This window comes from Fusarium phalaenopsidis (assembly GCF_050370095.1).
Source record: "Fusarium phalaenopsidis strain FUZ10S chromosome Unknown contig_32286, whole genome shotgun sequence".
Lineage (NCBI taxonomy): Eukaryota > Fungi > Ascomycota > Sordariomycetes > Hypocreales > Nectriaceae > Fusarium > Fusarium phalaenopsidis.
This window is the reverse complement of record NW_028145413.1, coordinates 81,607-109,524: the sequence shown is the minus strand read 5'-3', so window position 1 is coordinate 109,524 and position 27,918 is coordinate 81,607. Positions and strand designations below refer to the sequence as shown.

General features: G+C 52.9%; 10 protein-coding genes across 10 annotated transcripts; 3 read left to right on the top strand and 7 right to left on the bottom strand.

The window, feature by feature from the left end:
• Positions 1 to 181: 181 nt before the first annotated feature.
• Positions 182 to 762, bottom strand: LRP88_02312 (uncharacterized protein; the record flags this gene model as incomplete). The annotated part of the gene is made up of 2 exons (XM_083238964.1): positions 182 to 673; positions 721 to 762. 2 exons carry the CDS (start codon positions 760 to 762, stop codon positions 182 to 184), a joined length of 534 nt encoding a protein of 177 aa, XP_083104094.1.
• A 6,899-nt stretch (positions 763 to 7,661) lies between these two features.
• On the top strand, positions 7,662 to 9,125 carry LRP88_02311 (uncharacterized protein; the record flags this gene model as incomplete). Its single annotated transcript, XM_083238963.1, has 1 exon — positions 7,662 to 9,125. One exon carries the CDS (start codon positions 7,662 to 7,664, stop codon positions 9,123 to 9,125), a length of 1,464 nt encoding a protein of 487 aa, XP_083104093.1.
• Positions 9,126 to 9,679: 554 nt separating this feature from the next.
• LRP88_02310 (major facilitator superfamily domain-containing protein) lies at positions 9,680 to 11,459 on the bottom strand (the record flags this gene model as incomplete). The annotated part of the gene is made up of 2 exons (XM_083238962.1): positions 9,680 to 9,958; positions 10,011 to 11,459. The coding sequence occupies 2 exons, from the start codon at positions 11,457 to 11,459 to the stop codon at positions 9,680 to 9,682; spliced, it is 1,728 nt and encodes a 575-aa protein (XP_083104092.1).
• Positions 11,460 to 14,244: 2,785 nt separating this feature from the next.
• Positions 14,245 to 14,769, bottom strand: LRP88_02309 (uncharacterized protein; the record flags this gene model as incomplete). Its single annotated transcript, XM_083238961.1, has 2 exons — positions 14,245 to 14,258; positions 14,313 to 14,769. The coding sequence occupies 2 exons, from the start codon at positions 14,767 to 14,769 to the stop codon at positions 14,245 to 14,247; spliced, it is 471 nt and encodes a 156-aa protein (XP_083104091.1).
• Positions 14,770 to 16,204: 1,435 nt separating this feature from the next.
• On the bottom strand, positions 16,205 to 17,047 carry LRP88_02308 (Rho family GTPase RHO3; the record flags this gene model as incomplete). Its single annotated transcript, XM_083238960.1, has 5 exons — positions 16,205 to 16,572; positions 16,629 to 16,718; positions 16,777 to 16,826; positions 16,880 to 16,930; positions 16,995 to 17,047. The coding sequence occupies 5 exons, from the start codon at positions 17,045 to 17,047 to the stop codon at positions 16,205 to 16,207; spliced, it is 612 nt and encodes a 203-aa protein (XP_083104090.1).
• Positions 17,048 to 18,527: 1,480 nt separating this feature from the next.
• LRP88_02307 (U2-type spliceosomal complex subunit CWC25) lies at positions 18,528 to 19,661 on the bottom strand (the record flags this gene model as incomplete). The annotated part of the gene is made up of 1 exon (XM_083238959.1): positions 18,528 to 19,661. The coding sequence occupies one exon, from the start codon at positions 19,659 to 19,661 to the stop codon at positions 18,528 to 18,530; it is 1,134 nt and encodes a 377-aa protein (XP_083104089.1).
• An 823-nt stretch (positions 19,662 to 20,484) lies between these two features.
• On the bottom strand, positions 20,485 to 20,998 carry LRP88_02306 (mitochondrial 37S ribosomal protein uS14m; the record flags this gene model as incomplete). The annotated part of the gene is made up of 3 exons (XM_083238958.1): positions 20,485 to 20,547; positions 20,600 to 20,771; positions 20,892 to 20,998. The coding sequence occupies 3 exons, from the start codon at positions 20,996 to 20,998 to the stop codon at positions 20,485 to 20,487; spliced, it is 342 nt and encodes a 113-aa protein (XP_083104088.1).
• Positions 20,999 to 22,006: 1,008 nt separating this feature from the next.
• LRP88_02305 (beta-glucosidase) lies at positions 22,007 to 24,856 on the top strand (the record flags this gene model as incomplete). Its single annotated transcript, XM_083238957.1, has 1 exon — positions 22,007 to 24,856. One exon carries the CDS (start codon positions 22,007 to 22,009, stop codon positions 24,854 to 24,856), a length of 2,850 nt encoding a protein of 949 aa, XP_083104087.1.
• Positions 24,857 to 25,128: 272 nt separating this feature from the next.
• LRP88_02304 (uncharacterized protein) lies at positions 25,129 to 25,800 on the bottom strand (the record flags this gene model as incomplete). The annotated part of the gene is made up of 1 exon (XM_083238956.1): positions 25,129 to 25,800. The coding sequence occupies one exon, from the start codon at positions 25,798 to 25,800 to the stop codon at positions 25,129 to 25,131; it is 672 nt and encodes a 223-aa protein (XP_083104086.1).
• Positions 25,801 to 26,116: 316 nt separating this feature from the next.
• LRP88_02303 (uncharacterized protein) lies at positions 26,117 to 27,541 on the top strand (the record flags this gene model as incomplete). The annotated part of the gene is made up of 2 exons (XM_083238955.1): positions 26,117 to 26,414; positions 26,472 to 27,541. The coding sequence occupies 2 exons, from the start codon at positions 26,117 to 26,119 to the stop codon at positions 27,539 to 27,541; spliced, it is 1,368 nt and encodes a 455-aa protein (XP_083104085.1).
• Between the last annotated feature and the right edge of the window lie 377 nt (positions 27,542 to 27,918).

Below are 27,918 nucleotides of genomic sequence, written 5' to 3'. Positions count from 1 at the left end.
AATCGCTAAATCTCAGCACTCTATTGTCATCGCGCCTATACAAACAAAATCCAAATACCCACTCCGCTTTTCATACGCGTTCCTCGTATTTCCCAATAACCCGCTTTTGAAATCCAAATGAAACCCTAAATAATCTCGAAGAGAAGAACATAGTACAATAAAACAACCCTCCTTGCTTCGGTCACTGACCGTACCATGTAGGGGGAGTCGTCCAGTGCCTCAGCATGGTATCAACAGCTGTCCTCCATTCCAACTCGAAGCATGAAGCCAACTGCTCGACATCTTCTTGCGTTGGTAGCGTTTCTCCCCACATCTCTTGTTTTCCTGCCTCCAGGAGGGCATATAGGGGGATTAATCCGTCGTCTCTTATCTTGACGAGACAGAGCCACGCTGTGTTCCAGCTGCGGTTGCTCTCGGGATCACTCAGCACACGTAGGTGGGCGTCTTGCACAATGTCACCACAGAATGGATAGTTCGGCGTCAATCCGTGAAGTTCGATGAGGAATTGGTTGCTGGTGACATAGTTGGCCCATGCTAGTGTCATAGGTTCCTGGAAAGCGCGGGCATCATCTTCGTCTTCGCATGAGGCGGCTATTCGCTCGATACGGCGGAGTTCGGTAAGGGTGTTGACCTGGTGAGCTGTGAGAGAACGGATGAGCTCTCGCACAGGGGGCTAAAGGGTTAGTCGAGATTGATACGACACAAGAGGGGACGACTTACTCTCTGCCGTCGTGATTTCTTGCTAGAACGATGGGATGACATGGTGAATACGAAAAATACTTGGAGAATATGGTAGTATGTGGCGTTGTGGATAGCGTGCAATGTCCTTGTCTGCTCGTCACGATATGAATCGAGTGTCAAGAGTCTCAGTCGGTGGGAAGCTTCGTATCCGTTATGTATACTAGCCATCACTGTCCACAAGCATGTCGGGTCAAGAATATGGTGTGTGCAACGTATGATGCAGCTCAATATTATGCACCCCAGAAAAGAAAGGACTGAGACATCAATAGAACCTGTCACCTCCTAAAGTCCAAAAGACATCAAGATGCACGACGTCAAGGCGTTGACAGCCACGCCCGAACCCCGGCAGCTTGCGGGAGCTCAGACCTCTTTCACGAGCAAGATCAAGAGCTGAAGTTCGTGTTGGTGGATGGGAAGAGTGGAAATACTTTTACCGGGAGGGTCCTGGAGCTGTGATTGGCCTGGTGACGGATGTTGTAATCGGGGTTAGGGACCAAGACCTTGAACAGCCACGATGTCGACAAGGGGATATCAGGGCAGCTTAGATTGCTCAGCCCGGATAGTGGAGGGGTGTCGGGCACGGAGCTTCGGGCAGTGGGTGTTAAGCGCGAAGGCTGCTCCCGGCCTGACTGCATGGAGCTGAGAAGCGCGTATGATGTGAGCTAAACGCGATAGACAGACTTACACGGCGTCATCAAGGCTCTTGTAACGTTTCAACATGAAGCAAAGATACAACAAGGCTGAGCCAGTGAAGCCTCGATGAATTCCAAAGAATAAGAGAGCGTCGAGCATTGGGAAACTGCCGAGGTTGAAAAGGGGGTCGCGTGTAGGTTCAGCCAAGCCAGGCTAACCACAGGATTCCAAAAATAAACACAACAAATCTAAAGTGGTCTATGATCCCTGATCTCCCAAGGCAGACGGGTCAAAACTGGGGAAACGGTTCATGGCAGGAGGTGGTCTCCGGAAATGCCATGCCGAGAAGGGGATAGCCACCCACGATTTCATCAACAGGGGGAACCGAGGGATCTGAGCCGAAGAAATGTGGACCGAGTTCAATGCCATGTGCTCGCTAGAATCAATAGAAACAAAGCTACTCATTGGGCCTGCCGGAATAGTAAGCGGTTGAAGCGCGCGTCACTGAGCTTAGACAACCACCTCCGCCTCCGCCAGGACCACATCTAATACTCTGGGGCGCTGCACCGCGCGTAAAATAGACGCGCAATTTGGCACCTGAGCTCGATCATCATTCAATACCCAGACGGGATGAATACGAGCCGATGGGCGGCCTCCTGTGGGTGAGCAGCTGCGGCCCTGACATGCTGACTCGATCAGTTCAGCCCTACATTCAGGTTCACACTTCCTGATGCGGAAAGAGTGGACAGGGGGGAAGAAAACGAAAAGATACCATGTATAAGATATCAGCGCCCAAAGATGAAGTGAGCCGAGGGGGTCCCAGGCTAGCTTGATCCATACCCAAGAAGCGGACCGAGCCTTGGTTGACATGCCCAATGATGGGCTGAAGAAGGTGGAATGCCTGGGGTCCTATTAAAAGATGCAAGGCGCGGAAAATTAATCAGCGGCGTTGAATCTATTGTTGGATCAGGATGACGGGCTGTGAACGGACGAATGAGTGGCTGTGCGGGCCCTGGCTAACCTTGCGGATGGGGTCCCGTGCAGGGGTTTTGGTTGATGTGATATGCACGCCATCCCGATTAAGAAATGGGAGAGACGATAATTAACTTTGTCTATGATCTTGAATTTCGGTTGTGAATTCGGTTGTTGAAGGTGCGTGGGGTGAAGGGACTTAAGAGGAGTGGTTCAATTAGGAGAACATTCACAGCTAGGCAATACAAACGTTCGCTCGATGTACAAACAGGAGGTATCACATGTACACAGCCACCATGTCTTGCAGATAATCAAGTCATCCAGAAGCCATTTGGTATCACCTTTCGAAGGAATACCATTCTCAACCACCAAATCTTTTCCATCAAATCGACAGTTGGACGATAAGCCAAATGGTTCGTGCACCAAAAACCCCTGAAATTGGCAACTCCACCTGATGACATCGAACCGTAGACGGCGCAGCCCACTCTCTCTCTAAAAATAACACCGCGATCTAGAACTCCGGACTCCGAAACCTCCGAAGACCGGGGAAGGGTTTGTGTGTAACTCCCAAAGCATCATTTAAACGCGATTAAGCGCCACATTCTGTTTGTCTTGGTCGCACCTCGAATGTGGCACTGACTCGAACAAGACCTGGTGCCGAGGCTGTTACTTGATCGACACGCAATCATGCCTTTCAAGGTAGATGAGCAGCACAAATCATGAGGTTGTAAGTTGGGCTACTTTTGCTGATCTGGATATTTCCCGCCTTACAAAAACAGAGTGTTCGCCATATCTCCTTGAGTGCGTTAAGGCTTCGTGAGGTTACTTGACCCACATGACCTTAGTCATGACGTAGGTACGAGAGGGGTACCACATAGTGCTCCATTAATTCTTTCCACCTAAAACACCATATAAATCTTTTTGAAGATACTCATGAGCTCTCAATCAATCCCTAGTCAGGCACTGAGTGCCTCTGATCCAAGTATTATAATTACAGAAGAGAATAGCCGCCGCGAGCAGCCAGCCGATTTCACCTGCCGACCTATCTTCAACCCGGTCCCTAGCTGCGGCACCAATTTCCTCCCGGTGATGGTGCCCGATCGCGACCTCGAGGTCAAAGAGCTGCCCCAGCAGCCTCTTGACCTCTTCCATCACTTTGTGCCTTATTTCCTAGTTGCAAAATGGGTTAAATATACGAATGAATGGGTTGATCATTTGCTTCGCAGTCGCAGCTGGAAGCTGGAAGCCACGGGCTCGAATTCGCAGTTGGAAGCCAACCACCGTGCCAGAGGTATATCTATGGCTTGCGCTTCTAATTCATATAGGAATTCATAAGGAAATCACAATCCGAGACCATTGGAAGACTTCCCGGCTAGGGCACCAAGGTTACGACCATTCAATCCTCAAAGTCATGACTTTTGACCGCTTTCAACTGATTCATCGGCACCTTCGGCTCTTCAACCCCTTCAGCCTCGCCAAAGAGGCTGCCAAAGCTGGCCTTACAAAGGTCTTTGCCGCCGTTGACGAGTGGTCTCGGCACCTACAATACGCGTCAACTGAATTCCTCAAGCCGGGCACGAATATCGCTGTGGACGAGTGTATGATCCGCTATACAGGAAGGTCATACCAGACAACACGAGTCCCAAATAAGCCTATCCCCGTGGGCTTCAAGATCTGGGCCACGGCGCAAAAAGGCCTCTTCTTGCGGTGGCTTTGGCACGAGCCGAAGAAGAGATGCGGTCCAGTTAGCCTCGTAACGCGGCTTCGATCTCAGAGAAGAAGGCGACTTTACACACACCTCAACCCGACACAAAGCGTGGTTATTGCCCTTATTAATAAGCTGCCAAAAGCCATATATCACGTCTTCATTGATAACCTCTTCTCGTCCGCTAACCTCTTTAGAAGCCTCCGTCAATATGGCCACGGGGCCACAAGCACGGCTCGCCGCAACTGTGGTATCTATGCCCCCTTCGCGAAGCTCAAAGTCGATGATTCTGCCGGCCGGAGGCTCCTTCAGTTCAATGAGGTCAGAATGGCTCCAACAGTTGATAATAAGGTAGCAAGCTAAGTCAAATTTACCTATAAAACCCCTACTAATTTGACTTACTCTTCCCTAGGTCAACCAAATCGCGTGGAAGGATAACGCCCTCGTGCTCTTCTTATCTACTGTATTCAAAGGCGACGAGCTTGTCATACGGAAGAGGAAGAGGCCAAATACAGATCAAGCCCGCGCACGGCCAATACAGCGTTTTTTTTGGTGACGAAGCCGTCAAGACCTTTGCGATCCCTTCTATCGCCGCTACGTACAACGATGAGATGAACCATGTGGACCGTGGCGACCAACTGAGGGCATCACGGGGCTATAGTCACTCAATTCGTCGTGGCCCTTGGCAGGCTATAGCTTGGACCTTCCTTCTTGACACAGCCCTCATCAATAGCTATCTTCTTCAGCTTCATGGGCAGCCAAAGTGGAAGAAAATATGGTCTCAGAGTGACTGGCGAGGCCGCCTTATAGATGACCTTATTGCGGCTTATTGGACTGGTCATTCCAGGCAGCGATTTCGAGCTGGCGACGAAAATACGCCTATGGAGCTGCATGAACGCGTCAAAAGAGGGGAAAACAGCCCTTGCCTTGCTTGTCAAGGACTCCGCTGCGGTCAAATTAGGTCACGAAGCAAGAGGAAGCCATTGGCCGGCGTCAACGGCAATACGAAAAGGAAGGGGCTAAAGAGGTCATCTTACGGCTGCAAGCAATGTGATGTTGCGATTTGTAACTCACAAGATTGTTGGGACTTCTATCACCATAGAAAATAGGTGGGGATTAAAGTACCTCTAATTTTCGCTATTTTAATTGGACCGGACCCCCTGTCGTGACCCTCACGAAGCCTTAACGCACTCAAGGAGATGAACAAGGACCCATATCTTCCTCACTCTTAGCATTAAGTTCCATACCACAAACTGCCGCGGCAAGCTAACATCATGCCAAACCGTGATAGAGAAGTTCAAAAACAGGTTTCAAATCCCCCTAGCAGACTGTTATTTAGATCTTGTAGTTAGGTCGTGAAAGCCTTTATCAGCAGTCCAGCTGCTACGGGTGAAAAAAAACTCTCGATCATCTGCTAAATGCACGACACCCTCACCCCCGTCGCTCATGGTGAAGCTATAATCTGACCCGACCCAGCGTGGCTCGGCAGAGGCGCCATCGACAGCATGAGGGCCGAAAAGCACGAACGCAACGTCGGCTTACCAAGGGACCAAGCAGAGGGATGCACATCCATCTCATGTCAATACCATGGGTGGATACAGCTGGTCAAACAGCTTCATCTCTAGCAAAGATTGAAACAGTACTCCTGCATCAGCCTCGATCGAAGGAATTCCCGTCTGGATATGACTTATCATGCGTCAGTTCTATGAGACTGGCAACCGAATTCCAAGGTTGGTTGATCTGTGAGAGCAATGCATTAAGACGGGCAGCCTGTTGCAGTAACAAAGGGCACTTGTTTGACACGATGTTTGGATTAAGATCAGTGCTGCAGAAAACCGTAGCTGGTTAGATATCACCAACCACGGGACGTGTCCTCTTACAAGTCAGTCGTCAGAGCTTGTTTTTTCCTGGTCAGTGGTGAGAGATGTCTCCCTACCTCGGTCGCTTCAGCCACTTAGTGCTTTCTCTCATCTAGACCATCAATAAGTGGTTTCTATGTATTGCCTTGATGCGTTGAATTGGAGAAGACCACAGCCATTCTTTGCGGCCTAGCCTTGTTTGCCTACCTCAGTTGCTTTCAACACCAAGTCAAAGGTTCACACCATTGGGGAGGTTTTCTAGACATCTGTGGCCAACCACATAAGTCAAGAATGTCACCGCAATAAGATTTCCTCCAACTTCAGCGTATGCACACCCAAGTCCTTGAGCCCCAGTCGCGGTTATATGCCCTCACCCATGTCAACCCCCAGCTTATCAGCCCGAAAACATAATTCCATAGGGTAGAAATGTTTCTCTTACCAACACCGAAACGTGCTTATGATGCCCTCCCAACTCTCTGGCCCGGAACTGTTCCGTTGGGTGGAGACCCCGCAAACCCATGCTCCTCGGCATCCCCGGTTACATCCCGCCCCATCGTTTAGATATGGAAACTCTTGACGGCCAGAGTTAGAAGCACAACTTCACTTTTACGTAAAATGGCTCCGTCTTGGCTGAGCCAAGGCCTAGAAAGAAGCGGAGGCGATGGGCTCTTTCCCCTGGGGTAACAGACTTGCCCATGGGGAAATGCCAACGACCCATGGACATGGAGAACAAAAGAAATACATCAGCTTTTATCAGACATTCTTTTTGCGTTTCGTTCAACTGTCGTTAGTTTTAAGTGCATGCAGGTACGCCACACAGCAAGCCTCACAGATTGAGTTGGTCAAGGATGTGTGAGGCTCAAGCTATCAAAAGGAGACTAAAGATACGGACCGTCGATCGAAAGCGGCCCGTCTCAAAGCAGCTGCTTGTTTGGGTTTCGGGGAATACAAGACCCTGGCCTGGCTGACACAATGCGCGGTTTTCTTTCATGCTTTCACCCAAAGACCACATCATCTTGCTCCCTGATAATAACCTGATTGCTTGCCCCTACAACCTGCTTTCCCCCCGAGAGGCGCGCTGGCTTTCCTTTAGGTGTTTGTGGGCACTGAGGCCTTTGTCTGGCTCGAGCGTTTGTTACGTCAAGGATGCAATCAACAACAGCCGGCACTCGACATGGATCGACATGGGCTGTACGTATCTTGTCACGGCTTGTTGAGCCTCATGTTTCTTCAACAGCAACCTCACCGATTAAAACTTCCCCCGTGTTCCCAGCATCAGAAACCGAAAACTCGATACTCTCAAGATCAAATACCCCATATGCAAAACATGGCCTCCGCAGAGAATGTCCCCACTGCGGGCATGACTGTGGGGAGGTTTTCATACTCCACGATATCACGGCTTCCTATGGGGAAGGTTTCGCCGGCCCCAGGAGCAAATGCGCATCGCCAAGGATGACAACGCCAGGCCATGTAATTCGAATAACTCATGGAACTTCTGGTAGAATTTCTAGAAGTATAAAAGTGCTCGGTGGACGCCGCTAGTTTGGTTTAGTTCTTTATCATGGTCTCAAGCGCCTCGAGTTCCTAGCAAAGCCCTACTTCACTTGTCCACACAAATCGAAATCTCTTTCTTCGACTTGATGTGTCACATCTTTTCTTTCCAAGCACGCAGTTGCTAAGGGAAAACACCATCAGCCTCTCCAACAATATCTTGTCAGTCCCCCCTGAACACCAGCAGCATGACCGCCACGATGCCTTCCACCCCGAACGAAACCAACAATACCATCGTCCCCTCGGCGGACAACGACCAAATCGACACCAGAAAGCAGAGCAGCGATGCCGAAAAGGTCCAGTTGTCTGGCAATGACGAAGTTGACTTCAAGGCCGCTCCTCACGAGGAGGTTGCCGACAACATCTTTGGTGGCGAGGGAGGCGAGGGCTTCCGAAACATGGGACGCTGGGATACACTCTTTGCACTCGTCACGAACCAGCTGGGTCTTGGAGTCCTCTCTCTGCCGGCGTGTCTAAAGACGCTTGGTATTGTCCCGGGACTCATCGCTATCGTCTTGATTGGTGTCCTTACTTGGTACTCGGGCATCCTCCTCCACAAGTTCTACTGCAAACATCCCCATGTCGTCAACATGGTTGATATGGTTGCCGTTATGGGAGGTCGCCGCTGGGAAATCGTGGCAGCAGTCGGAATCTTGATCCAGCTCCTCATGACCTGCGCCTCGTCAGCCATCACCCTCTCCGTTATCCTCAACACCATCAGTGAACATGCCATGTGTACTGTTGGATTCATCGGCGTCGGTGCCCTGATCATCTGGCTCTTCTGTCTCCCTCGCACCGTCAAATTCGTCTCTCAGAGCGGTGTCCCTTGCTTCCTCAGCATCATCATCGCGTCCCTCATCGTCATCATCAGCCTGGGCGTCAAGAAACCCACCAAAGCCCCCGAAGATTGGAAAGCCCACATTGTCGTTGCAGCCTCGCCAGATTTCAAGCAAGTCTTCAATGCATGTCTCCGAGTCTTTTTCGCCTACGCCGGCAACGTTGCCTATTGCTCCTACATGGCCGAGATGAGAGACCCAACCCGTGATTTCTCCTTTGGCCTTTCATGGCTGTTCATCGTGTCGATTGCTGTTTACTCTACTGTTGCAATCGCAATATATTGTCTGGCGGGCGAGTTCACCACGTCTCCTGCACTTGGCTCAGCTCCCATGATCTACGCCAAGGCAGCATATGGCGTGATCATCCCAGCAGTCTTGACTACAGGCCTCGCCAACGGTCATATCGGTATCAAGTACATCTACATTTCTGTTATGCGCAAGTTAAAGGCCACAAACGAGATTACCTCCTCCACGCTTAGATCTTGGGTCGTCTGGGTCTCCTCCGCCACCGTCTTCTGGACCCTGTGCTTCATCCTTTCCAACGCGATCCCCATTTTCGATTCTATCCTCTCCATCAGTTCTTGCACAACTTACGCTTGGACTGCCTGGGGTATCAGCGCCTGCTTCTGGTTCCATATGAATAAGGGTTCATACTTTGTGGACTGGAAGCAGATGGCCTTCTTCGCCCTGAACGTTGGTCTCATCGGGCTCACCCTCTTTATGAACAGCGTCGGGCTGTGGTCGGCCATTTCAGAACTCCTGGATAGTTTCAAGAGTGGTTCAGGAGTCCGAGGCTCCTTTGACTGTGGCAACAACGCCAGTTTCTAAGTCAATCCCAGCCGAGAGTCATCCTGCTGTTGGCACTTGAAGACAATTGGCAGCAGCCATAACTGAAGCCTGATGTTGTCTCCGCTTACATTGTATCTAGATTGTCTCTGTCACCTTTGTATTTTGCATATAGATCTCCTGGCATATCAATACGTTATTTTCATTGTCATCTTATGTGTCGCAACGCTGAACATTCAACCCGTGACCACCAAGTTCCCAGAACCACCGCGACACCACCCACTGGCACTACACTACAGGGTCTAATTGTTCAGTACATGCTTGATGATGAATGGATATGCAAATCTGTGGCCTGTGTATGTATTGATCACCTATATCGTAGCAGCGTCTATCATTGAGTGGCATTGTCTTGATGAAGCCGCTTTCACGCGTCGCTTCTTTATCCTGACACCACTCCTCATGTACTCTTCTTCTCTTTACGCCTGGGCATTTTCTCAAGCCCAAAAGAATTTACCCGCCCACGTGTATCGTGCCGAATGTAAATAATCTATCCAAGATGCCGACTCAGCTGGAGGAAGAGGTTACTGTCAGGACAATCAAGCTGACTCTGTCTCGGTAGAAGCATCCTCGGAGCCTACCCAATCGTCGCTCTCGAGGCCAGCGCCATGGATGAACAAGGAAGCGATCCAACCGCAGATGGCCAGGCCGCCAAACAGACTCCATGCCAGGGCCTCGCCCTTGGGATGGATGCGAGTTGACAGCGTAAACAGGGCACCAGACACAAAGGGCCCAATGCTGCGACCCAGGGCGGAAAGGGTCTGCGCCAGACCGTTCAGGCTCCCAAGACTCGCGTGTGATGGGGCAGAGTTCGTAATCTATCTGCATGTTAGTCGAATTCACCACAGTCCAACAGAGAAGGCAACTTACCAAGAGCATGACGCTCGATAGGCCACCCACAGCACAGAGGTTCTTGAGGATCAACACCACCCCAAGCTCCAAGTAAAGCCACAGCTTCCCAGACCCAATGCCAAACAGCGGCTTGTCGTCGGCGTACCCAACCCACGGCATCAATACCATGCTGATGCCGAGACCCAAGAGGGCAAGCTGATATGTACCAAGATTTCCCATCCTGGTCTTGAATGGCTGAAACAGGAAAGCTTGGAAGATGATGCTGGCCAGCCCAGCGACACTTAGGCTGACGCCAATCTTGCTGGGAAGAAGGTCGCGACCAGCTGGTGGGGGAGTGGCAGCAAAGATGGGGTACAGGCTGTTGAAGGAGATGTTTGAGAGTTGAAAGACGAGATACGTGCACAAGACAAGGATGGTGGTGCCAGTAAGTTCTTTCCACGTAGATCTCGCGGGATCTAGCTTAGTGTCTTCGTCGTCGTCATCTTCCGCTTCATCGTCCGAGTCATCAGAGTCGCCCGTGGACAACAGCGGTTGGGTATGCGATCGAGCACGAGGCCAGCGCGAACTCCAAGAGTGACGTCTTGGCGGCGGCTTTCGAGAGGGGAGCCATGACAGGACCTTCTGTACCCAAGCGGGCAGCTCGAAGTTGACCTGGGATTTGTCAAGAGTTTCCTCGAACCAGATCCCAACCACGACAACACTGCACGCAAGCAGCGCAGCCGCAAGAATGTTCGGCGCCAGATAAGGAAACTCGTTTCCTACCTTGCCGACAAGAATGCCACCCAAGGCAGGCCCAGTAATACTGCCCAGGGAATATATAACGGGCAGGTAGGTAAAAGCTCGGCTCTGGTTGGATCGATCGGTGACCTCGCCCAAAACCGTCGGGACGCAGGCGGCATTGCCATTCAACAATCCCATGGCGACATGGACCACCACAATCTGCCAGTACTGCTTGCAGAGTCCAAACACGCAGAAGCAGCACATGAGCGCAAAGGTGCCCATGATCAGGACAGGCTTCCTCCCAATCACGTCTGATGCGTATCCCCAGAGGAAATTTGTTGACAGCTGAGCCAATGCGAATGCGCTGGCCAGAATCCCGACATACAGGCCGGCCTCGGCAGGAGGGATCCCTGGCATGGACACCACCATGTCGGGTAGGTATGGAGATATCGAATTCAGGGCGGTCTGCTCAGCCAGAGACAAGAACGCCAGCAGAAGTAGCTGACGAACAGGCAATGGCGTCTCATCGTTATCGTCTTCGGATGCGGTAGAGCTCGCGTCGGACGGGGGAGAAGGCTGTTCGAGGGGCGTCTTTGGCGGCGTCGTGGGAAAGGTCTGGTAGCGATGAGACTGTCGTCGCATTGCACTGAGTGTAGGGATCGGCGCGCCGGCGTGGAACGAGCCTGACGAGGTGGTTCGACTGGCGGCGGTGGCTCTTATCGCGGGCGTGGCTCGTGAAGGCGACATGATGGGCAATGTCAAGAGCCTCTTAAGGCCCTGGAAAAGATTGTCGCAGAGCGTCAGTCAAGCCTCTTTGAGCCTCTCGCCTCGCGCTTGGATCCGGGCACCGGGAACGGCGAAAAGTGGTGACGTAGGGCGGGCAAGATTTACTCGACGGCGGGGCTGACGCGGGCCAGAGAGAGGACAGAGCTTGGACGCGACAAGGGCATTGCCGGAGGAGGGGAGGGGAGAAGGCAAGAGCTGGTCTAGCCTCTAAACCGTCGTTCGAGCGATAATTGAGCGATTGAGGAGTAAGGATTGCAAGGGGAGGATTGTCGCAGATGCCCGCATTGAAGTGCAGCTGATGCCGGCCGCGTGAGTCGCATTGGGGTTACGTACCTCGAAAGATCTTTACCAGCGGGTGTGGTCCACTCCGGGCTTGACATCCAATCAGACCCGGGGATTGGCGAGGAACCGGACGGCGCGTTCCGCTCTTCGGGAGAGGCAAAAGCTTGGTTGTTGTGCTTGATCTTGTAGCAGCGAATCGAGTCTTGAAAGGTTGTTTCGATCACGAACAAGCAAATTATTGGGTCAGTGATCTTGACGGAGAATGCAGGATAGCGCTTGAAGAAAAGAGCACAGGTGTACACTTTGTGTATGAAGAAAAGTATTCGTCCTTTCCATTTGGATGCTCTTGCTCTATTTTACGCTCCGTTCGACCAGAGCTGCTGCATGATCACTCACATCACAAATGGTGATTTCCTGGCCGTACCATTCCCCTGTGATCATTGACCACTCCAGCAAGTTTCTCTCAATCTCCCGTCCCAATTCCTTCACCATCATTCTTCCAAACGTGGCACTCGACTTGCTCCTCGATGCATTGCGTGTGATCCTGGGGAGAAGAAGCACGGGGAATTCCCGACCTAGCCCTCTCGAGGCGCCATGACACTGGATTCCCATCAGCTGAAGATTGACAGGTCCCATGTAGAAAGATATCCACGGAGGCCCATCACGGCCCAGTATCCCGACGGTTATGCTCTCAAGGCAATGGGGCACAGCGATATCCTACGTCTTGGGTTCAGAGTTGGGAGGGAGTCTTTGGCCCTAATCGAGAAGGGCTCAACAATGGGCGCCGCCCAACAACGTCACAAGCTCAATGGTGACCTCTACATAGCATCGATTTGGCAGATCGAAATCATTACAAGGACGAGAAACGATACAGGTAGAAGCACCGGCCCATGATATCCATAAAGGTGTGTGACTCCCCTGGGCAGCAGTCGAAGGCTGGACACTGTGGCAGGACTTCGCTTCCGGGAGGTTGTGCAGGTTCTTCTCTGTCGTGGCCGAGTCTGAAAGGAACATACGGGGCGAACTACATGCCACACCGACGGATGGGGATGGGCAGGTCTTTGATGGTGGGCTTGAGCATGCGGTACTCACGTGCATAGATCAGGCTGTTTATGTCTTGTGCATAAGGCCACGACAAATTGCCAACGCAGGACAGTCAGTCATCACCTACTTGGCTCAACCTCTCTACCATTCCTTACCCCATCTTCCGATGTCTTCTCCCACTCCTTTTACTTCGCCTGATCTCAAGAATGGCGGCCCGCTCCTTTCCTGGAAAGACTTTAAGAGACCAAGACTCAGGCGATTCTCACCGCCGAGCAACTTTCAACTGCAAGAATACCTCGGTGGAGGAGAGGATGGCTTCGTCTTCAAAACCCAAGCTGATGAGCAAACTCTCATGGCCGTGAAAATTGTCAGTCCCATTTTCCATATAGCCACCCGATTGAAAAATTCACTGTTTGCACAGTTTTATCACAACCGGCAACCTGAACCCATATATGGCATTGGGCGTTATTGGGCCTTTGAGAGAGAGTGCATCAACTGCGCACTCCTTGACATGATCGGTGCCAGCCTCCGACAAGCGAAAACGACAGGAAGTCCAATACATTTGCGTCCAAATCCTACAAAGTACAAACACGCCATCCGCAATCTATTTGCCTTCTCTGATGAAGGGTATGCGAAGAGTCCACTTCTGGAACACTTTGTGCCATTCGAACCCAGCGAAGAGATAAACCATTGCTTTGGCTGGACAGAATTATCAGGGCGAGACATAACGCCGCTCTCAAGCGAGCCTGGGTTCATCAGGACATAGACGACAACCAACCATATTTCGCCATCGTCTACTCCTTTGTCCCCGAAGCAAAACTGGAGGCCGAAACCATCATTTCGCAACTCGAATTCTTCCACATTACCGGGTTCTACAACGTTTCGTTCAACTTCACCAACTGGTTGTGAGCAGGTGTACTTGTCGACTGCTGTGATATCGTCCACCCATTTGCCCACAAGCTAGAATGGAGTGAACATTGGTATGCAAAGAACCCGAGCATGCTCCATGCTGCAGTTAGATACCAGGCGCAAGAGGGGATTTTCTAGACTCTTGATGCTCTACCGGTTGATATTATTTGACGTAGGTCTGATGTGAGCGTAGAGGTGGAAATAGCTGTTTTCCTGTGCTCGTGTGTCCGACGCTACTTACTTTTGAGTTGCGGAACGTAAATATGAGAATTGTTTAGATGAGGCTCATCAAAATCCAGGAGAAACACTTCTAAGCCTTCCGTGTCAAGTTCATATCGTAACGCTATCAATTGTCAAGCTTAGAAATGTAATAAAGGCAGAGTTAAGGTTGCGCAAATCAACTCCAGTCTCCATCGTATTCTCATACTTTTGCGTGTTCGTACAGTCATAATACAGGTGCATCAAACTAATCCTACACCCCAACAACTCCCAGCTATGCTCGATTAATAGCCTAATATCCGTGACCTAATTCATTCATTGTAAGTCCCGATCTTTGGCAAGTCAACTCTGAATACTCACGTCCGAGGGATCGTCCCATCTTTGACATTTCCTTGGCCTGGTGCTCCTTGACCTTGGCCCTCCTCGAGTCCTCCTTTGCCTCAACCTCGAGCCTCTTGACGTGCTCCCTGGCCTCCCTCACACTCAGTCTCGCCTCCTCTAGTGCGCGGTCCGCCTCTCGCTCCGCCATCTCGGCGTTGCGCACACGCTCACGGGCTTCGAGGACTGCGGGGTCATGCTCGTTTCTGTTTCCGTGGCCAAAGCTTCGAGTAATAAAGTTTCCTCCGCCAGTACTGCGGCGGTGGGGGGAGCGAGAGGAAGATGAGGAGCGGCGGGAGTGGGAGCCTGAGGAGTGACGAGATGCGCGGCGGGGAGAGGGTTCGCGGCGAGAGGAGCCAAAAAGACCGTGCTTGCGAGGGGGTTCTTCCCTGATGGGCTCGGGGGATGGTTCACGGCGGGAGGATCCAAAGAGAGGCATGTTGATAGTACCGTGTAAGTGGTAAAAGTTGTGTAAGTGATGGAGATGAGAGGTGGAGTTAGTTGTCGAGAATGTCTTGGAGTGACTTTTAGTTCTTGTGAATGATGAGAAAAGAATGAAGCTTTTTCCAAGAGCTGGGCGGTTCTTGGCCTTTTTACACTCCTCGATCAGACACTCTCGATGCCATCAACCGCAAAGATCACCAACTGTGAAACCTGCTTTTGCCCTGACGTTGAGATAGCCCTTTGCGCTGTGACGTCAACCCAAGCGTGTAGGGTAGGCCAGGGTTGTTCCCCAAGGGTCCACCCAATCATGGCGCGTTGATGACACAATAAGGCGCCGTGGTAGGCATGGGGATAGCGTCACTTGTTTGGATGGGCGATCTTATGACGCATGAGGTGGTGTTGGAATGAGGATGTTGACGACATTGCGACTGGGGGTGATGCTTTAAAATCGGTGAGTTGATGGTGTTGATCGTGGGATTAGGGACCAGGACCTTGCACGACGACGACATTGCGAGGTAAAGGTTGCTATTGGTCTGGATCTAGACCCTGGAATGCCCTCAGACCTTGACATCGCACATGAACTATGGCTGCTTGCTTTTCCTGGATGAGTGACACCAGCAACAAGCCTCACCTGGAGACGGCGAAACATCGACAATGAGGCCAGTGCTTCTGCAAGCACTGCACAGCGCTAATTCCATCCATGGTCGTGTATCGCATCTCCCGTCGACTGGTCATTCACCTTGAACACCTCGGCGAGCATCTCTGTGCATGCCGGAATCACCTTGATCCGCTCCATCGGCATTGCAAACCAAGCATCTCGTGCTCGTCGTAATCAACAACGTGGCTGTGCACCGTATAGCTCTTGGCCACATCATCGATCTTCTGTACACCCTCATCTCCAGAACCTGGGTAAATCTCATTAAGAATTCGCTAACAAACAGAGAAGAAATGTAGTCAGACACCCAGCTGAGGATGGTGAAACAACAAGAAATGGGCGACATGGAAACAAATGGAATGTCGAGGGTAGTAGTAGAAGCAAAAAAATGTAAATCTCCCAGCATTGCGCGCGTCTTCCAGCCCTGCTTTACTCCTCCTCGTGCTCTCATCTTGCAACCGTGACTCCCAGCAAAAAAAGAAGAGGCGTAGGAGATAGGAACCGAGGCAGAAACACCAACCGAAAATAACCCTATGTGCATATATGCCGCACTAGATATGTACAGAGAAGACCCCGTTGTGAGGGGGATGAGGATGAGTGAGATGAGTGAGAAACCGGGCCGAACGAAACAATGGATCCCCTGCTCTTTTGGAAATGGTCGGATGTCGTCGATCGCTCGCTTTCGTAGGTGGTCTGGCTCGTATTCGATATAGATACTCGTCTGGTCTGACGAGCATTTTCGTATAGGTAGGTAGTTGTTGAAAAGCTCGGCCGTTTACATGACGGTGCACTTGCTCTCCTCGCGGTCCTTCTTGACGCTCAATGCCACTCGCGCGGCCTCGGTAAAGGCCTCGTTGACGCCCCGGTTCTTCATGGCCGAACACTCGAGATACCGGAGCGCGTTTATGCGCCGTGCCACCTCAAGGCCTTGGTCGTAGTTGATCATGGGCCGCTTCTCCCTCGGCTCGCCGGACTCGCCCTCCTCCTCCTCGCCTTGTTCTCGGAGATCGCACTTGAGGGCGACCAGGACAAGCTTCACGCCGGGGCAGTTGTCGGCAATCTCGCCCACCCACTTGGACTCGACGTTTTCAAGCGAATCCTTGCTATCGACGGAATAGCAAAGCATAATTAGATCCGTATCGTCTGGGGTGAGTCGGGGTTAGCACGCGACGTGGACGGGCGGTTGGCACGTGAGTTACCATAAGAGAGGGATCTTAGCCGGTCGAATTCCTCCTGACCGGCTGTGTCCCAGAGCGAAAGCTCAATATGCACGTTGTCCACAAAGATGTCTGCGCGAAACGTTAGTCTGCGCTTCTCGGAAGCACGGGCGGGTGCATTGTATCGTACCGTGGACGTAGTTCTCGAAGACGGTGGGTTCATAGACTGTTGGGAAATAACTGGCGCGACAAATAAGTCTCTTATCCCGCGATTCTTGACTTCTCAAACATACCCTCTCGTAAAGACATTCAGCAACGAGGTCTTTCCGCATGCACCATCGCCCCTAATCGACGCAGTTCAGGTCAGTGCAAGCTCAATGTCTGGGCTGGGCGGGGGGTTCGACGCACAGCAGCACCAGCTTACGCTGGACGGTCTTGGAACCTCCGCAGAGAGAAGGCATCGTGGCGGCTCGGTCAAATCGCGTGTGGTGGAAGAGGGAGATTGGGCAAATTCGAGTGAGGAATCGCGATGGCGATCTTGAGTGATCTCGGTTCGTGCTCCTTTGAAACCCTGCTCACAGGTGGCGCGCTGATCAAGACTCGGGTCAGCAAGGTACGGGATGGTAATCGCATACGACTTGGCGGGTGTCAACGGACGCTGTCGGGGGGGATCGAGCTCGGGAGTCGAGAGTGAAGCTTTTGCGAGAGAAGGTGATTGTCGCAAACTGGCCAGATGGCACGTCGTCGGGCAGAGAGGGAGAGAGAGTCGTTGGAGAGGATCGATTTCAATCACGGGCGACAAATTGGTAGCGCAAGAGGGCGGATCAAGGACCGGCAGGGGCAGCGAGGACAGACGGGGATTAAGTCGACGGGGCAGGAAATGAGCCGCTGGGGGGCAAAAGAGGGAGCGAGAGGAAAAGATGAAGTCAGAGGCCACACAGTCCCGTCAGTGGAGGGAATAGGATTGCGGCCGAGCAAGGATCCCTTTTCTGTCCATTGCTCGGTGGAGTTCCCCCTCCTGGGCGAGGAATCGGCCATGGGGCACCTGATTGGCTGACCGCCCAGATTTAGCTTCAATATTGGGACCCAAGCCCGCTGTAACTCCAGCGTCCAGAGTCGGCCTGGAACACACTCAAGGGGGGCCGAGCAGCACAGCACTGGAGCCGTCAGGTGCTGTAGAGTCAGGTCTCCCTCGTTCCCCCTGGCACGCCACTCAATGAGGTCCACTATTCCGGCCCTGACCTTTCCCGACGGGCTCTAGCCTCTCTATTAAACCGTTGCTTCTCCCTCGGCGCCGGTCCATGATCGCCCGGACATTGAGGGGTCCGTGACCGTCCTTTGGGGAGAGGTCCAATATCGAGGCCAAGATTGTGGAAGAGAAGAGTCTAGATTCATCACCATCCAAGCATGACCCAAGAATTTGGTCGAAACGGCTCCTCCGTCGGCAAGAACGAAAAAAAGACTCGCTTGGTGGAGGTGTTCGGAAGCTTCGCGTCGAGTTGTGGCACCTCACCCACCATGTTGGCGATTCAGGTCGGGTCGGGTGGCTTTGTCGCTGAATCGTCATTCAATCGTGGCTTGGCCGCCTTCGTTTATATCCGCGCATTATCTTGCTTGACGTTAGTGCTCCCGTCAACTGATACAGTGCAGTACCAAGCGACGGGGCTTTCCACTCGATGCAGTCAGGCTAAGACATTGGCTGCTAAGAGCCCGGGTCTCTGGGTTCTGGGTCAGAATCAACGCCATCTTCCGGTGATGCGACACTGTTCAGCCTTTGGAGTCAGGTGGATGAATCATTCATTATTGCAGATGCCACTGTTATTGATCGGCCTCAACCTCGCGTCACAGCTCCGAGGGAGACCTCTATGCTCATAATTACCTCCAATAGAACCAAATATCAAACGCCGAAAGCCATGATTTGCAACCTTGATATATGCCCGCTTAATCGTCGTCTCTCTGATATCCTCGTCGTGCTCCTCCCATCCGCTCTGCCAAGCCCTTGTTTCCTGCCTGCTGATGCAGTCTGTTGACGAACCCACGATCTCCCCCGCGCTCTCTCGCCTTGTCATCGGCTTCTCGAAGCGCCCGTTCCCGTTCTTCCAGCGCTGCTAACCGCTTCTCACGGTCTTCGTCAAGCTCTGAGGCTGCCGATTGCATCGCTGCCAACTTGCGCTGGCGCTCCTCCTCCTTGGCCTTGTCATCTTCCTCGTTGTGTCGTGGCTTCCTATCACGTGTCTCGCCGCCGTAGCTGCGCCGCGAGTCTCGTCGTCGATCATCATCGTAGCGCCTGTCATCACGGCTTCGGCGGTGGCGTCGAGAGGCTTCCTCATCCTCTGAATCGTGTCTTCTTCGCGAACGTCGCTCTGGCGAGTGGTCATCTCGTTCTCTGCGTCGCCTGTGCCGATCTTCTCGGGAATCGTCGTGTCGTCGTGGGCTTCGTGATCGCGAGTAAGACCGTCTCCGCCTGTGATGTCTGTCCTCTGAGTCGGCACTGCGATGGCGATGTCTCCTGCGGTGTCGCTCGTGTCGTTCCTCTCTCCTCCTAGACTTGTCCTTCTTCTCGTCGTCAACCCCCATGGATGCGAGTAGTTGGCGTCGCTTGATCGGATCGTTCATCATCGCTTCGTACGCAGCTTGCTCTTGTCGCTTGATGGCTAGTAGAGGGTCGTCGCGGATCTTGGCAGCTGTGTCCCGTGCGGTGTTGGCATTTTGCAGTGCCATGAAACTCTCCTCTCCCGCCTGCTTCTCTAGCTTCTTGTGTTCGGTCCCCTTGATGAGGTTGTCGATTCTTCGCTTTCCAAGCAGGTACGCCTCCGTCTCCTCTGTTGTGCCAGTCTGTCCATCGTTGGGACCTTGATACATCCAGTCGACTCGATCGATGCGCTTCTTGCCTCCGGCAGCCTCGAGCTGTCGCTGAACCTCCTCCTTCGCGCGCTCCTCCTTGATTTCATTGATGCGCTGTTGGGTGCGCTTGCGCTCGGCAAGGGCCTTTTGTTCCTCCTCGTAGACGGCCTGTTGGTTGCGCCTCAGCGCAGGGTGGAAAGACTTTTTCAAATTGAGATCGCCGCCTCCCATGATGGGCAAATTCGCTGGAATAAGTAGCGGGCAATCTGAGTTGGACGAAAAGCGACAGGGCGACAGAGAATGCGAGTGGATGGCGAAAAAGTAGAAGGGTTGATGAAGCGTGTTTGGATTCCCTTAGGCAGTGGGGTGGCAATCAGGTTTGAGTCAGTCACCCGAGCGTCCCAGCCACACAGAAAAGATCTTATCATGCTTATCGGGTTCGCTCTTATCGGTTCTTATCTTATCGCCCATCTGCGCCAGGATTACAAGATGCCCGCAAGTAATGTGACAAGATTGAGCACGCCTCGCATCACAAGACAGGAACTTAATGCCAAACTAGGGCTTGGGGTCACTTGGCATGTTACAAGAGCCTTCTAGAAGATTGAGAAGAATTAGCTCCCTAAGACTGCGTGTCCTCGACCTTGAGCAGTGGAAGAGTAATCTTGGCCAGGTCTCTCGTGGCATTCTGACCATCCGTTTAAGCGATAGCCATGATTGCCAGGTGCATACCTAGAGGCATCCTTATGCTCTTCATACGTCCTGAAGACTGGTGAGCTAGTCCCTTTATGTTCTGGGGAGAGGCGTCGCCTCGTCAAGCCCCTCAGAACCATCACCACTCAATCAAATGGCAGGCGAGTCCCGCATCATTAATTTCGTCGTCACGTTGGAGAAGCAGGTATTCCGATCAGCGTTAGTTGGTATTGTACAGTCATGTCTCGTCCGCCCCCTGTCGCAGGCTGAGATGTCGTCTTTCCCAAACCAAGACTCCCGCGATGCCAGCACATAGTCATACATTGCTCTCCTCCACGATATTCAATTCCCGCAGACCAGCTCTCTACCAACTGGCTCTCTTCACACCAGGAATGTTGCCAGCCATGGCCTCCATTCGAAAGTTGTACTGCAAGTGTCAGCCTCAGCGTCTGGCGTCGTGGCCTCGGTTCGGCGCGTACCCTGGTCATCTTGAAGTCGCTCAATACACCGCGGCCTTGGCCACCCATGATGCATCGATTTCGGATCTGAGTCGGTCGGGTATAGCAGTGCATCTGCGTTAACTGGAGCTGGGCCTCGGCGCGGACTCGGGGGGGAAGTGTGGTATTGCGGATGATATAACGGAGGGCTTGTCTGAACACTGTGTTAGCAAATGGCTCAAATTGGGGTATGGGGAGGGAAGAGGCCTTGCCGCCCGCTGAAAGGGCCGTGCAAAACGTGAGGGCTTCGGGAGAGTGGGAAGAGTTTGCGCACCTCTCAGTCTCGTGTTGCTCAAACACCTTGCGTTTTGTGTGATCACGCAGAGTTCGGACGTTGACGAAGCAGCCCAGGTCGAGCTTCTTCGCGCGGAACATCGACATGCTGGGCAATTGGGGCGGGCAATGCGGATTGCTGCTTGCTTAGAGATGTTGCGCTCAGGTAAAGCTAGAGTTGAGGCCGATTTTTGGTATTGCCGAAGAAAGCCCGGGCTCCGCCACCGGCAGCTGGGGATAGAGGCGTCACGTGGTTTAAAATCGATCGCGAAAAACCACTAAACTAAACGAGATACGGTACTTTGGGCTGTTTTTTTTTTTATCATCATGACTTTATGTCAGGTGGAAATAGAGTAGAGTATTTGCCTTTGAGCAAAGTGAGCTTTCAATCTTCCCTTACGCTTGAATGGTCCAGACTAATGCTTGCTTCCCTGCCATGGTGATTGATTCGCAACATGGTATACAAAAACCGGTCGCCGTTAGATCCAACTTTGTGCGATATAAACCAACATTTTTCGTATATCTTCACATCCAGATATTTACACAGAGATACAAGATATTATCAGATAATGAACTTATGATTGTTTTCACCGTCCAATGCCCTGTCCCGATCGACAATTGATTGACCATCCCTGATCTTGTCTCGGTGTAGGGTAGTGCCTTGTCACGTGCCCATGCAGTGAGCCGCCCTCCGGGCCGTGGTTCCGAAACCGCCCTGAGGATGTGGGGGCAAGGCGTCAAGGGGCATGGAGACGGGAGGGATACAAAAATGGTACTTGAATTATCTCACAAATTCGCAGAGAACCAAGGTACTAATTTCCAGTCCATGGTGGTGCTGCACCAATCGTGGGGCCTGCGCTGGCCCCACACATCCTCACACACCAAGAGGTGGATGGCTTCGGAATGTGACGTGACGCAACACGGGGTGGATTAGATAAAGATAATGCTGATTGAGCCTTGAGACTGAGAGCAAGGGCATCATTCCTTCAAGGTCCTATAAATGACCAGTCTTTCTTTTTCATCCTTGTAGTAAAACACTGTCTTGGATTCTCTCCGACATCATCGCGGTCTTTCTTGTGATTTCGACGTGCTGAATGAGAGGGGAAACCGCCCACCATGGATCCTAGCAGTGAGAACCTCCTCAAGCCAGGCGGGCGCTCGTCTTTTGACGGGAGCTCCGATGGCTACTCCGACATTGATGCGACAGACTATCTCGACAAGAATCTCGTTCCATTTCAAGAGGCGCCGCCGACTTATGTCCCTCCCCGACGAGTGAAGCCTACTGGTCTCTTCCGCCCGTGCCGTGCCTCACCCAAACGATGCTGCTTGACCGTTGTCGGAGTTGTTCTGGCTATCTGGATTGTCATTTCAGCTCTTGGCGCCTTTGCTTGGAAGAAGATCAAAGCACCACCGACTTTTGGACAGTCGCCGCCATGGTACCCAAGCCCCAAGGGTGGCTCGTCCAAGAACTGGGAGAAGAGTTACAGCTTGGCCGCCCAGCTCGTTGGAAAGATGACGTTGGCTGAGAAGGTCAATATCACCACAGGAACAGGATGGAGTATGGGATTGGCTGTGGGAAACACAGGCGCCGCGGTCCATGCCGGATTTCCTTCTCTGGCGCTGCAGGATGGTCCTCTGGGAATCCGCTTTGCCGACAACGCGACAGCTTGGCCTGCTGGTGTTACTGTTGGAGCTACGTGGAACAGGAAGCTGATGTATGAGCGCGGCAAGGCTCATGCATTGGAAGCAAAGGGAAAGGGCGTCAATGTCATTTTGGGCCCTGCTATCGGCCCCCTCGGAAAGATGCCCGCCGGTGGACGCAACTGGGAGGGATTTGGCCCTGACCCCTACTTGCAAGGCATTGCCGGCGCACAAACTATTCGAGGTATTCAAGACCAAGGCATTATGGCCACGATCAAGCACTTTATTGGCAACGAGCAGGAGCATTTCCGTCAGTCTTGGGAGTGGGGTCTCCCCAACTCCATGTCGTCCAACATTGACGACCGGACTCTGCACGAGCTCTACGCTTGGCCATTTGCGGATGCCGTAAAGGCTGGAGTTGCGAGCGTCATGTGCTCGTACAACATGGTTAACAACTCATACGCTTGCCAGAACTCGAAGCTGCTCAACGGCATCCTCAAGGACGAGATGGGCTTCCAGGGTTTTGTCATGTCGGACTGGCTGGCCCAACGATCTGGTGTGGCGAGTGCCTTGGCTGGGTTGGACATGTCGATGCCTGGAGACGGATTGAAATGGCAGGATGGCGATTCCCTATGGGGTCCTCGCCTTACTCAGGCTGTTCTCAATGGATCTTTGCCGGTGGATCGACTGAATGACATGGCACTCCGAATTGTTGCTTCTTTCTATCAGCTCGGGCAGGACAAGCACGAGAACAAGGGCCCTAACTTCTCGTCGTGGACCTACGACAAGATGGGGATCCTGGCCCCTGGGAGCCCTTCGCCTCAGGAAAAGCAAGTGGTAAACCAGTTTGTGAATGTCCAAGATAACCACGCCGAACTCGCTCGACAGATTGCCATCGAGGGAACTGTCCTGCTCAAGAACGACGGAGTTCTTCCTCTGACTCGCGACGGGGCCTTGAATAGCACCGAGTCTGACAAGGGACCTGGAAAGATCAAGATTGGGATTTTCGGTGAGGATGCTGGTCCTGGAAAAGGACCCAACAGCTGCCCCGACCGAGGGTGCAATGATGGCACGCTTGGCTCTGGCTGGGGCAGCGGCTCAGCCGATTTCCCGTTCTTGATCACTCCGATTGAGGCTCTACGGAGAGAGTTCAGCAAGGACAAGGTTGAGGTGAGCGAGTTCCTGTCGAACAAGGTCAAGGATGCCAAGAAGGCAACGGAACAGGACGTTTGCTTGGTGTTTGCCAACTCGGACTCGGGTGAGGGATACCTCGGCTGGAACGGCGTGCACGGTGATCGAAACGACCTATTCCTGCAGAAGGGAGGCGACGCACTCGTCACCGAGGTTGCCAATCACTGTGGTGGCGGAACTGGCACAACGATTGTGGTGATTCATGCCGTTGGTCCTGTTGTTGTGGAGAAATGGATCAACCACCCGCGAATCAAGGGCCTGTTGGCAGCCAACCTGCCCGGCGAGGAGAGCGGGAATGCCATCGCAAGTATCCTTTTTGGCGATGAGAGCCCCAGCGGAAAGCTCCCGTACACCATCGGCAAGACCCTTGCGGATTACGGCGAAGGTGGCCAGGTGCTGTATTTGCCCAACGGAGTCGTTCCGCAGCAGGACTTTGGTGAGGGTCTATACATTGACTACCGACACTTTGACAAGCACGACATCGAGCCTCGATACGAGTTTGGCTTTGGACTTTCGTACACTACCTTTGAGTACAAGGACCTGAAGGTCAACCGGGATGTAGCTGTGTCTCACCTCCCAGCTTTGCGACCATCGCAGCCCAGCGCAGAGCCTCCAAAACTGGGCGACAAGATTCCTGATGTTAAGGAGGGCCTTTGGCCAAAGGGCATTCGTAGACTTGAGAAATGGATCTATCCATACATCGAGTCAGCGGACGACATCAAGCTTGGCGACTACCCCTACCCAGACGGCTATCATGTCGAGCAGCCTCCCTCACCAGCTGGAGGCGAAGAAGGTGGCAACCCTGATCTCTGGACACCCGTGGCGACAGTCTCTGTGGTCGTCACCAATAGCGGCTCTGTCGATGGCAAGGCGGTGCCGCAGCTTTACCTGTCGTACCCTGACAGTTCCAAGGTAGACCACCCCGTCCGTGTTCTGCGCGGCTTCGACAAGGTGTTTTTGAAGAAGGGAGAGAGTAAGACGGTCGAGTTCAAGCTCACTAGGAGGGACTTGAGTTACTGGGACGTGGCGGAGCAGAACTGGCGGGTGACGGGTGGCGGAGAATTCACTGTTGCTGTGGGAGAAAGCTCGCGGGATTTGAAGTTGACGGGGACCTTTTCTGTCGAAGAGTCATAGTCACTCGGGTTCATCGAGAGAGGAGATTGGCTCTGAGGGGAGCTGCCGTGGCGCTTGATAGATCTGGGTCCGAGATGATTGTGCTTGTGGATAGGTTGCGTACATGATATCTGCTCACAAATGTTTGACGTTGCAATCGTTCTTTGTTCTTCCATATTTCTCATGCTCCTACAAACCACTCACCAAGCAGGACAAAACGCTGATCCGCCATTCTCTGTTCCTCATGATACCTATCCACTGCCGACTCTCCCGTTACAATTACCACAACCTTGCTAGTGCTTTCTCATGCGTTCTGGCGGAGCGGGGATATCGGGAACAAAGCTTTTTAGTTCAGAGAGTCGGAACCCGCCGTCTGCCTCGTTCATCTCGACAGCTGGACGAGGAGCCAGGCGGTTCCGGTCGACATCACGCAGGGCAGCGCCGTTGATATCGCAAGAGGGCGAAAACATGATGCCGGGGACCTTTCCACTCACAGAAGCCCCCTTGGCGCGTTCGTAGGCTGCGATGGCGCTCGTTTCGTTGTCGACGTCGAAGACGATGCCGACGTTGGGGAGGGGGAGGGGCGCGCAGGTATTGTTTGCCCCAGGCTTGTCCTTGTTGACGACGGTGAAAGTAGTGGTAGTTCCATCAGAATGCTGGAGAACCTTGAGTCGTAGGTCCTCGTCGTCTTTGAGGAAAGGTTCGTGGGATTCGATCGGACGGCTAGGGTGAGGAGGGGGAGGTTGGCCCGCGTAGGCTTGTTTCTGGGAATCGCGGCTTGGTTTTGGTCGAGGAGGATAAGTCTGAGCAGTGTAGGACGCGACAAAAGCTCGGCGAGGAGCTGAAGAGGGGATAGCGGTTCCTTGAGGGTGAGAGGAGTAGGGGTAGATGTTTGGGTCTGACACTCGATTCCTGCGGGAGCGGCCGCTTCCCTTGGGCTTTCGGAACGAATCACGCCTCGCCATGATGGTCCGTTTTCCTGGCAAGAATGGGCTATGATGGAGAGAAAGGTACTTGATCATTTACACGGCCTGTCATGGTCGGTAGGTCTTCATCATGGTGGAGGGGGCATCTGCTCGCTTCGGTTCTGCCAGTGGCCGGCACTGTCAACGCCTTCACCACGTAAACAAACGCATGAGTTGCTCGTAGCAACTGCAGCCCAAAACAATCTTGTTTAGTTTTCTTTGAACTGTTTTTATCTCATCTTCAGGAGCGCGCGCGAGTTGAGTATTCTTCCAACACCACTGTCATCGCCCACCCACCCACACACTCGTCTCGATCATGCCCATCCTTTCCGACAAGGCCGGGGTTCCCCCTCACTACAACTTCGACTCACCTGCTCATCCCGGCGAAAGGTTTCCTATTCCATGGATTGGCAACGAGCCCGACGCTAGCAAGCGCCGCGAGTACATCAGGACCTACTGCGAGTGGATGAGCCCCAACGAGATGCACCGCTACGGCGAGCTGCGTAACTACGCTGACAGGGCGATCACACTGGCTTTGAAGAAGGCTCAGTGGAAGGAGGTTCCAGGAAAATTCTTTGCGTACATGAGTGACATGATCACCTGGAAATGCTTTTGTACGTAGTCCCTTGGACTCGAGTCATCTCTATTGCTGACCTTTGTGCGTGCCACAGTTGAGCGATCTCGTCCCAATGAGCCTGAGTGGCCATGGAAGAAACGCCTTCGCCCTGACCCATCTGATGTGGTCATGTCACGTTGCTACGACAGACTTCGACGGGAGGACGACTCTGCCCTGGAGCCTCCCCAACCTGTTCCCGCGCCCGTCCCCGAGCTTGTTCTTGAGCCTGCTGCCCAGCCCGAGCCTGCTGCCCGACCTTTCCTTGAGGTGGCTGTACCCGAGCTACTTTCCCCTCGAAGCACTCTCTTGACCCGAAAAAAAGAGCTGGAAGAGCTCTATAACGGGATTGACGACATCAGGAACACGTCAGGCCTGGCCGTCCCGTTCAAAGCGGCCCAGGTCTTTGACAGAGTCCAGGGACATCTCCTCAAGGAGATGAACGAGTGTGGAGTAACCTACACCGAGAAGAGATTCACGAGACCTCCTCTGAACCCAGTCCCACTGGATGATTTCGAGCTTGATCAACTCAAGCATAACAAGGCACGGAAGAAGCACCAGGAGTCGACGCTCAATCTCCTTCCCCCCCCGAAGGACCTACGCAGCACGCGAAAGGAGAACAGGGCGCATCGTAACAGATCGGTGAGCACTGGCGCCGAGAGCAGCCTCTTCGTCGCGGACGATAAAAACACAAACACAAGTCACATGCAACCCCTCGGTCTCAAGCGCCTTCGTTCCGACACGCCCACGCCAGAGCCCAATGCCGCCCTGGGGCAAGAGTATCATCCCATGGCTGGCTTCATGAAGACTCTTTACGCCCTTTCCAAGCACTTGCGTCTTGATGTGGATGGTGAGGTCGGAATCACGACGTTGATCAGCCTCTTGATGCCTGACCGCGTGGACGGAGCTCAATCCAGACGGCTTCATGACCTGGTTAATCGGGACACAAAGTGGATCTGCTTCAAGACGCTTCTTGAGAAGGATCTTACTGGTTGTTCGACTGACGAGCTTGAACGCACTGGGTGTGTCAAACATGACGGGAACTGCCACAACTTCCTCAGACTCGTCTCGCTTGGGCATCGGGGCCGAGAGATGCACTTCATGACTATCCGCCACGGGCCCAACTAGTCTCCCCGTCGCCAGAACCCTTTAGTGATCTGACGCTGTCGCCTGGGACCTTTCAGGGTCTGCTGCCGTTTTGAGTTCGTTCTCCCGACACCATTCTCTGTTCTCCAGTGGCACCCCAACACCCTGCCTCTGTCTGTGTAGCGACATCACAATGGCCCACATCTGTATCGCACTTGAGCATGGCGAGCACTGTGTTTTACTTTCTTTTCAAGCATTTCGGTATGGATTGGCTGTTAGAGTATGGCTGAGGGCTTGGCGCCACGGTCCTTGCGAGGGTTGGGTTGAGTTGATGATTGACGACATGATCGGCTTTGCATGTACGAGAACTGGGCTAATGAGGGATTAGAGCATAGCTTGCTTCTTATTAGATGTAGAAG